The following is a 10733-nucleotide window of genomic DNA, read 5'->3' on the forward strand; positions in this document are numbered from 1 at the left end:
AGGACCAGCTCCTAGCTCGCCGACACCACTCTTCAGCGCAGCGTATCAAAAAGCCACGGTAAAGAAATAAAGGAAAGAATGCCGCAAAGAACACATTTCAAGTGATCCAATCGCGCTCATCCATCTTTACTTTGGAATGGTCACACAAGACTCGGTAAACTTCAAAGAGCACCGAGGAGCCCCTGCATACAATGCGGAAAAGATGAAATTAGTCTGATGTTGTTGGGCAGAGAAATATGTGGGCTATCTGCGTGGCCATAAGGCATACCTATGCAGCCTATGAAACAGCCATTTTATGTGACTGTGATTTTTCAAGAAACGGAAGGCGCAGCAACTGTCTCACATATTGGTGGGCACCAACCGCACCCTGAGGGATAGGATTAGGGCCGTAGTATAAAAAAGAACATAGATAAAATGGAGCCGTAGTGGTGGTCTGCAGAATAATTTCGACTACCTGGAGATCTTTAACGTGCACTGCCATCGCACACCACACAGACGCCTCCTGCGGCGGCACTGTGAATTGTATATGTGGAGGGGGGAGAGCAGGAAGAACATTATTTTTTATCGCTAACGTCATCGGTGTTATTGAAGCTAGCTCAAGAATGTTTCGTGGCGCCATGACGAGTGATGAAATACCGATATTTGTGAGCGTTTTCTAGGCATAGGAAATAAAGTAAATGCCTTGTCATGTTCCCTTTGTGAAACCTAGATGGATGAACCTTACCTACGGTACCCCTCGTAATAGAAGTTTTATGCATGGCAAAATCCGCATGGTGACACTACCAAAGCCCCTTCATGTGCAGTAAAATTATAAATGATGTAAAAAATACAAAAAAAAGTTAGCTTTCACATCTTACGGAGGCGAGCGCTAGTACATCACTAAGGCAGAAACAGCTTTACCCACATCTAAGGCCTCTTTGAAGAAAATATATTCACAATTTGGCTATTACTTAATAATTACTGTAAAACACCAGCGGAAAGGAGGGCAAACGGGGGAGAATTGATAAATAGTTGTTTACAAAAATAGCGCTTTGAAAGTGAGTGATACAGGCACAGTTTTTATGGTGTTATTACAAGAAATGTGTTACAAATTTGCGGAATGCACAGTGTTCGCCCCTGACATTTTAGCATCGAACAAGGAAGCATATGAAACATTCAAATAGCCGCCGCAGTGGCTCAAGGGTTATGGTGTCCTGCTGCTAGCCTGAAAAATGCAGGTTCTACCCTAGCCATGGCGATCGCATTTTGTTGGATGTGAAACGCAAGGCGCTCATGTACTGCGCGATTCTAATCCATGCTAAAGAACCTCAGATGGTCGAAATCATCATGAGCAATTTCACTACGGCATCCCTGGGCCGTTTTGGGAGGGTCAACTCTATCAACTCAGCTGTAACCTTAAAATTAGGCGTTTGAAATAAAATAAACCTTTCATTCAGAAAAAAACTCGTTTAACCTCTTCTACGTAGATACACGTCATGTCCACTACACTTAAGCGTGCTTACCTGCAGTTGAGTGGTCGGCACACACATTGCTAGTGGTCCCAGCATGTTCTAAAAGTGTATTCGTCAGAGACCACAAATTCTCCCCAGTCTTCTACAGTCCACTGTTCAGTAGCTCGTGCGAAGGCACTTTGTCTCTGTAAGATGTGGCTTTTGATCAGCCACGCAGTTTTGGAGACCTGCATCTTTCAGTATTCTCCGCATCGACTTGCACTAAATCTTGAGAGAAAGTGCTTCCTTCAGTTCTTTCGCGCTTAGGAATGTGTGAGCAACTACCGCCGCCATAACTAGTCTGTCCACTTCCTCGGCTGTGGCCCGTGCTCGGCCGCTGCGCTGGGCGTCACCGAGCCTATTGTCCTCATCTCTATATGTTCTGATTATTCTGTTAATAGTGCATCTTGCTCTTTTACACTCTTAAGCAAATGTACACCCTTAGGGGTGTATATTTGCCACACAACAGTAATGTTCATCTGTCTTGCTTGCGTTTCCTTCCTTAAAACGCTGCGCTCGCTACTTTCTTGTCGAGAATGCTCTGTAATGCTGATAACGGGCAAGTCACTCGTGACTTGGAAGTACCGGGCCCGCCGCGTGAAAGAAGAAAAATGTGGACAAGACACACCACGAATATTGTTGTGTGGCAAGAGGGTGTAATTTTGCTGGGGCGTTTATGCGCCGCCAAATTTTGTTTTGAGGGACTTTGAGGGCTCACAATGCGCCGTCTTTCCTCTAGTGCAACTTTCAATGCAATCAAGGCATGAAAACGGCGACTGCAGACAGAGCACGAGAACGTGTGATACGTTTTTCCCTGCCTACGATTAGCCAGTCTCCATGGTCCGCGCATTTGTTCAATCAAGATCCTCGTAAAACAGACCAATGTTTTGTAGGATTCATAGGCAGTGGCAATAGCAATCAAATTCGTTTATCGGCAAGTGAGACTATGCGAAAGATCGATTGCCCCTGACTTGCATTTCTGGTATAGGTGTCGAGGTGAAAGTCGCGACGAAAAGAAACGAGTTTTTATTGTCCCAGTCTGGATGACCATAACTGACACTCATGGTTCACGATAGCAAAAAGGGAAACAGCGCAGCTGTCTGCCATATACTGTGTATAACATATACGGCACATCCTTGCGACACCAACGACAGTAGAGGAAATGTGAGGAGTTTTTTTTCGAAATGGGTCAAATCCACGTAAACAAAAGTTGAGAAAAAAGCAAAAATTTGTTACCGGACCTAAATGCAACGCTAGCAAAGCTAATATATGATATGCTTTACATGTCGGCTAGGGCAAGTTTACGACCACAAGTAATGAAAAATTATGCGGCAGATATGCCCAATATTAGGGTGAGAACTCTGGATTTGGCTCGTATTGAATTGAAACACTGGATTTTAGGCGGTATTGTTATGAAAACTTTATTAATATTGGCTTTCCAGAATGGCATCATGTAATAATGACAGAAAAGCTGTAATAACATTGGCAGCAGGGCTTTCCTGTGCTTCAAGAACAATAGAACTATACTTGAACAGCAGGTGCGTCTTCTTGGCAGCATAAGCAGCTCTTTTCTAATTCTTCCGCAGGATCATTTCCTTGGGCGCGCCTGAAGACACTAACGAAGTACGCAAGCTCTTCATTGTCTTGCCAGGAATTTCCGAAATGCTTCACAAGAAGGCTGGTCACATCTCTGACTTTCATTTCGTTGACGTGGTGTGCGTACAGTGCACATCTTATGGGTGCTTGTGCAAGGGACCTTCCCCTTTTTAGCATTGACACGAAATTTGACACAGAAACTTTATAGCGAGGCTCTGCTCTAATTTGAGGACTCCTACCAGCTGCATTTCTTTGAATGTAGAAGACCTTCGTTTCGGTTATCTTGAACGGCAAGCTGGATGTCGACTTCATCACCGCCGTGCAGTAGGCCTTCCAGTCGTACGCATGCCAATGTTTTCCAAGCTCTAACACAGTGCCGTGATTTGAAAAAATCCTTTGGTAGCTTTGTGGATTCAGGATTTCTACGTGTCGTCTAACATCTTTTTCAATTCTGCCAAATACCCTGTCTGGGGGTAAAAAACTGTGTCCTGTGACAGGAAACACAAGGGAAACTACTGAGACACCTGCTGGAGCCTCATTCTGGAGCCACCAAAGAAGCATGCAAAGCACAGTACTCTTCTTGTTTTGTCCAGCACAGCCATCGGCTACTAACCGCACCTCTCTAATTCCTTCGAAGTTAGCGCTTCGAAGTGTATTATGTACCGCACTGGCTACTTGGTTGCTTCCTTTGGAGCTTTCATCTTCGCTCCATGTGTAGGAATGGATGGCCTCTTTGGGCATTGATCCATCTGCCTGGTTTTCCACCACGCAGAGGTGGTACTGATAGAGCTGGTGGCTGTAGTAGGCTTCCTGGTCCGGAACTTTGGGGAGCACTTGATTTTGTTGCCAATCAAATGAGAATGTTTTCAAGTCTTCCCTCTTCTCACGCAGCAGGGAATAAAAAGCCTTATACTTCAACTTGTGTACACGTTGCTCTGTTATGACACGCTGCTTCTGTGAAACATCTCCACAAGTTTTCATCTCATACGCATTTTTCAGGCACACAGAGCAAACGTCTGTCCTCGGTGTTCTGAACGAAAGATTGAACGTCGCTCGAAAAATGTGGTGAAGAAGCCATACTTCACCCTCACATCTTCGGGTGCTTGTTGGTTATAAATCTGCCACAGGTTTCGGATGCTCTTCAGCTCACTTGGAAGGTATAACTTTTTTGTCTTCTTCCGGTTGTAGTGCGACTCTCTTGCCCGAAGTCGCTTAATGAAACCCACAACAGCTGATCGCTTTCGACCGTAGCGCTTGATCTTCTGGTCACCTCCACGACTGTCGGCTTTCACTTCACCTTTTTCATGCTTGTGCTTTATATAGCGAGTAACTGTGCTGTGACTAATATCAAGCACTGCGCAAAACATATCGCGACAAACACGAATCTCTTGGCCATTTTCTATCCGTACCTTGTAAACAACAGCAAGGCTCCGACGAGGTTCCGCTTCTTTTCCTCTCCTACGTTTTACGGCTGTTGGCGTGCAGTACATCAAAACGAACGCCTTTTGTTCCACGCTACACAGTTCGTAGAACTTCTCCTTGAAACGTTTAGTGGATGCTTCTGTCACAAGCGCACACCTGAGAGTCTTTTTCGCGTGTTTACTTTTTGGCAACGGCGCATTCTTGCTTTTACGGTGCTGATGCGGCTTTTTTTCACTTCGCCGTCGACGTCTAGGGATAGATCTTTCGCCGATCTCTTCTTTGCCATCCGAATCCATGAACAACGATATCAGAAAAGCGAAGAACTCACGAAAACACGAACGAAACACTCTGAGCTGTCAGGCGGGAACCAACTCCTTGGCGGGAACTGACAAGGAGGCAGTGATGGCTAAATGACGTCATGCCAAAAGCGCTCTCCTATTGGGCAAATGGATTTGGCTCATTTTGATCCGTGCAACAGCTGGATCTGGCTCAATTTCGATACGAAATACGATCTGCGAACACGTTCGCCTGGCGTTATTTGACCCATTTCGTTGCAACGGTTTTTCTATGAGAAAGTTGCCTAGTTTTTCTTGTCATTACCGTTTTATCTGACCCAGTTTCGGTTTGTGGATTTGGCTCATTTCGAAAAAAAAAACTCCTCATGTGTCAGGATTGTCGAAATAATTGGTATTACAATAAAACATATGGTTTCCTTTTGACAACCAAAAAAGTGGCGTCATTAGACTATGATTACCACGCCTTGCGCTCAGTATTCTATTGAGAGCTGACATTTCACCTACAAGCCTAAGACGGTCACATGGAAAGCCACAGATGGCGGTTGTAACGCAAATATGATGACTGTATTTGTGCGAAAAAATTATAGCTTTGAGGAAACACTAAGCCACGCGTGACCTCCAACATAACGCGTCGGATGCGGCGTAAAACCATGAAAGCGCATCTCAGAAGATGGCTGCAACAGTTTTTGCGCGGTAGTGCTGCAGAGGTAATTTTACCTCCTGTTAACTGCTGGCTATATTTATAATAAGCGTTTTCTGCGGGCGTTGCATACGGTCCGCAGCACTCATGCCACATGCGCTTAGACACTCCAGAGAACTCCGATAATTTCGTGAATTTAGACAAACCTGTCACAAAGTGTTATGCAGAGATGCGAGCGACGAATAGTCTGTTTTGCTGAAAGTAGTAAAGAACCTCGTGGGCATCGGCGGTGGTTGGATCAGCGGTGGAGTGAAGGCACTATTCTGCCATTCCAATAGTATATTTCGCAAGGAATATTGTACTTAGTAGGCCATTTGTTATGTTTTTCCCTATAGTGATATACATGACTGCAGGAGCAGTGGCTGCAACGCAAGAAAAATTAAAAATATCATGGTACGTTTTTACAGTACAACGGGAAAGAGCGGGTCCTACACATCATCATGTAGACATCATGTATCTTTAATAGTGTGCTCATTGCCCTCGATGCATACAAATATGGATAACCTACCACCTCAATAGCCTGTTTAAAATACATGTTCTAGAAGACCTCTAGCTACAGAACTATGAAGGTGTGGGTGCATATGTGAATTCTAGGTCATTTTTTTAATTGCAGTAAAGCAGTGAAGTAGTGATTTGCGCTTGTTGGTAAGACATCGTGAGGCTTATAGCTCGTTAAATTACAAGGAGGAAACTGAGACTTGACACACACAGGCGCTAACTTGCAACAATGTTTATTTTGAGCAAGGGACCCATACATATATACAACTTTTTCGCGTACATCATACATGCCCTGTTTGCAAAAAAACCTTATACACCATTGCACAGGTACGATAACTCTTTGCGGGAAAGGGCAATCGATGGTTCTGACACACATTCAGATTGCTAATTGCAAATTGCAATCCGGCCTTTCAGTATGTCCACATTGGATAAATGTGTTTCCGAAAAGTGTTGACACTTTTTTTTTAACTTTAGTAACCTTGTCGAGCCGAGTTTCACGATAAGCATGGATTTGATCTTCCTTTGAGTGCAGCGTTGCCATAGCTTTGGTAACGCATCACATGGCTCGCGGCGCCGAGCTCCGCTGCTGCGGTGTGCTCTAGCCGCTGCCGCAGACTGTGCTCATGCGTTCACGGCAGCTGAGCCGCCGCATGACCCCGTAACTAACCGCGCGCCTGTGTAAGAGGACTCCGAACCGAACACCGAATAAAATGTGAAGCACTAATAAGAAAAGTTCTTGCCCGTTGCCTGCTTGAGTACCTCATGAAGGATATAGCTGCTTCGCAGTACTCATTATTGATTGACAAAAGCACTCACGTAGCAAATCAAAAGCAGGTCGCTGAGGCGGTTCGCTATTTCAGCACCTCACTAAAACAAGTGGTGCCCACGTTCCTGGGAGTCTTCCTGCTTAAGGGTTCAAGTGCGCAACAGATTGCACAAGGCCTCCTAGACATCCTGACCAGCGTTGGTCTGGATTTCACAAGGTGTATCAGAATTGGAACTGACGGCTGCAATGTTATGGTTTGGAGGAACAATTTTGTGTACACACACTTGCATCGAATAAATGAGAACCTCATGCTAGTCAAGTGCGTGTGCCACTCGTTTCAACTTTGTGCAACCAAGGCAGTAGAAGTGCTGCTCCGGAGCCTAGAATTCCTTGTTGGTCGTTCGTACAGTTGGATTTCGTACAGTTCACTGCTGCTTAAGGAGTATGGCAAAATATACAGAGTGACGAACAATGGCAAAGAAACGTTCAAGTTGGTTCAGCTGTCGGGAACGAGGTGGCTGTCCTTGTCCGGCTGCTGTAAACGTATACTGGAACAATGGGAGGAACTCAAACGTCACTTCACCATCAGCAAGGACAAGTACCGCTTCTATGACGCTGAGAATCTGTCCGTAATGTATCGGGATCCTGTCAGCAAACTGTACCTAGTCTTCCTGAAAGCAATGCTGCAAGAATTCTCAGCAATCAATAAGCTGTTCCAACTTAAAACTGGAAATCCATTGAAACTGGTTGAAGGCCTTCAAAACCTTTTCGGTAATTGATTTGCAGATTGCTACATCCCAGGTGCAGGAGAAAGACTTTTGGAACTGAACCTAGAGGACAGTGCGACCAACCGTCCACTTTCTGCTGTGGACTTTGGAGTGCTATTCAACATCGAGTTGGCAGCATCCAAACTGAACGTTGAGCAAGAAAGAGACGTTAAATTGAGATGCCGGGATTTTATTTTTGAGGCAGCAGAGCAAGTGCAGCGTAGGCTTCCTCCCAACATTCAGCTTTAGAATTTCATGAAATCATTGTCACCCGAGAACGTTCTGAGTCAGGTAAAACTGCCCCTTCAGGATGTGCCTCTCCTCAGACTGTTGAAGGGAGATGCAGGACTCCTGGACACGCAGTATAGGCGGGGTGTGCCTCCTTCCTTGGAAAAAGGTAAACAACTAGGGCGGCGCTTCTTTCTTGGTAGAAGTGCTAGATTTCAAGGATGCAAGCGGCGAAATTTGTTTTAAGGAAATAGCAGGGTTCACTCGGTCGTTGTTGGCCATGCTCCTTAGCAATGCCGATGTCGAGCGCGTGTTCTCGCACATGAACCGGGTGAAGTCGCGCTACCGAAGCAGAATAAAGAATCGTACGTTGAGCGGCATCCTGCACGTAAGTTATGGCCAAAGGTTTCGAGGTGTTTGCTGCCGGGACTTTCAACCGACATAAAAAATGTTGCAGTTATTCAACTCTAAAAACATGTGTGGTTCCAAAGAGCACGCCAAGGATTTTCCTGATGAGTCGAACACATGCGACGAGTCTAGTTGAGCCATTAACTCAAACATACGTTGGAGGAGTCAACAAGTAAGTTTATTGATGTACTGGCAAACGCGCAATGAATGGGGTACAGACTACCCTGGGGACACTGTTAAAAAGTACATGAGCGGTTTTGCTCATCCTTACGGATTCTGTTGTTGTTGAAAATAATCAAAGTGATTTGTTCACTTTCCTTTCGTATTCGTGCAATATTTTTATACTATAATTAAACCATTTTCAAGAATGAAAAAAAATTGTTATCGTCCACTTCTGTTGTGTTTCTTAGCAAAAGTCGCACCGCTTTTTGGGGGATTGTTTTGGGGTGGTTATTTGCTTATTTGCTCGGCAGCATCTGTCAATTCTGAAGAGGAGTGCCACGCTCGCCTAGTCAGTGCGAGCGTGGCCATCGATGAGAGGGAGGCCAGGCCGTCTTTGAGCGTTGCAGGGGAGCAGGAGGCCTTGAGCCATTGTCACCAAGGGGCGTCTCAGCACATGGCTGATTTCGCCTGGCGAGCTGCTTCACTGGAGAAGGTCCGGAATGCAACAGGCGTTACACCATCGAGAAAAATGTAGTGACCACGTTCGCCACCTGTCTGTTTCTGCTTGGACGCTGCGCGTATTGGCGGCGTCCTTTTGCATATGTATAACTTGCGCTTTGACTGTGGCACAACAGACGTCACACCGTAGAAAGATGCGTGTCTACGCAAGCCTAATCACAGCCATGTCTAGCCACCGACGTAGGCACAGACGTAATACCTGGCTTAACGATGATTGTATACCAAAGTATAATAATTACAGCTAAATCAAAGGTTAACCAAGTGAAAGCGGGCTAAACCAAGCTTTGGCTTTGTATATCCAGTGTTAGCTGAGCTAAGCCGCAGCCATTTTTTTTATTTAGGTTCACGAAGTCTTCCAAATAGTTTTCGGTATTTCCTTTCCAGACACCATATCATGCACCTAAATCACCTGTGCTATTCAAAGTGAGAATATGTGAGCGTGAACTATTATGTTCTCCGATTACAGAAACTCCGTGCAACCTAAAGGCTGTGGTAATGCAACATATGGCAAAAAGCAAGTTATATCATTAGTCGTTGTTATTTTATATACATTTGCCTTTGCTTCATTCAGTCATGATGGTCGCTAACTTCATTTAACCTACGGTATATATTTCACCTGATGTGCTCTTTTTTTGTTTTGTCAATCAACTGATTCGCTCTTAAATAAAAATAGCGTGTCGTATGAGCGTGACTCGCTATGACTTTCTTTCAGATCACTTGTATTACGACCTGCTGTTGAGTGAAAATAAGAGTATTGTGCCCCCAAAATGTGAAGAATTCTTTCAAACCAAAAAAGGCGACAACCGAGAGAGTAAAAATGATGGGATCGATACCTGCAAGCCCAAAATAAAGTGACCAACTCAACACTGCGCACTCACAAGAAAGAAAGCTAAATTTTTCTGAAGCTCTTTGGACATACACAAGATAGCATATTTGTAACATTCTTATAAAATGGCAATTATACTGCTACCATTATCAGAGATGGCTACAAAGAAACTTCTATAATAAAGAGGAAGTCCACTTGAGTAGTACACGTTCAATTGCTCCAGCGAACGATTGCAGAAAGAGTGTTCTTTTATTAGTAAATTTCGTAAGCGCAATAAACTTCTAAGTAGAGAACTTTATAGTATTATCCTGGAACCAAATCATATATTTCGGAAGTTATATTTCATTTATGGAGAAATAGTACGTTATAAAGATAAAACGTTTTTTACAGAGAGAAGCAGAGTACAGCACAACATATGTTAGAGCAAGGGGCGCAAGCAGTAAATAGGAGATAAACAAGACAAAACCAACATCATGATGCCAGATGAACGCGTGCGAATTCGAACAAAGAAAGTATTTACAACATAAATCTACAAGTAAATGATTCAGACAAAACATTGGCAAAATAAAAATAGGAAAACACAGCGGAACTAGAGTCGATGTACAATAAACAGGTACTTACACTAAAATATTTCCATCTCTTGGGGTCTACCTTCTCGCCAATGAATATTTGTCATTGGTGACGATTGTGTTTTCTTCATTCAAGAAGTCTGCCCTCAGTACATGTACATCACTAATACAATGCAACGTTTATAAGAGATATGCTGTTTGTGACCTGCAAGTGTTGTAGATGGAGAGTTAATAAACCAACAAATGTGCTCAACATAGATAACGAATATTGTTTGCGAAAAAGTTTAGTCTTAAAATATGCCTAGAATAGTTTCAAGTATGTGATTCATTTTACATAATAATTTTGCATTAGCTGCATCGTATGCAATAAATCAAATACCTCGCGTGGCATATCAAATGCATTTTTGTATATTTAAAACAGTAGGTAATAGTACAATATAGTTTTCAGTAATAACAGTTATTTTAGAACGAATAACTTTGATCGCC

At 43.8% G+C, this 10733-nt stretch overlaps 1 protein-coding gene across 3 annotated transcripts in view; it reads left to right on the forward strand.

Moving 5' to 3' along the window:
• Positions 1 to 9877, forward strand: part of LOC126535283 (uncharacterized) — a 110674-nt gene extending 100797 nt beyond the window's left edge. For all 3 annotated transcript variants that reach the window (XR_007600473.2, XM_055073092.1, XM_072289056.1), the window contains one exon: positions 9565 to 9877. Coding sequence is in view for 2 of the 3 variants with exons in the window: in XM_055073092.1 (XP_054929067.1) it covers positions 9565 to 9707 (143 nt within the window). In the remaining variant the exon portion in view is untranslated. The remainder of the gene's footprint in view (positions 1 to 9564) is intronic.
• The last annotated feature ends 856 nt before the right edge of the window (positions 9878 to 10733 follow it).

Source organism: Dermacentor andersoni, chromosome 7 (genome assembly GCF_023375885.2).
Source record: "Dermacentor andersoni chromosome 7, qqDerAnde1_hic_scaffold, whole genome shotgun sequence".
NCBI lineage: Eukaryota > Metazoa > Arthropoda > Arachnida > Ixodida > Ixodidae > Dermacentor > Dermacentor andersoni.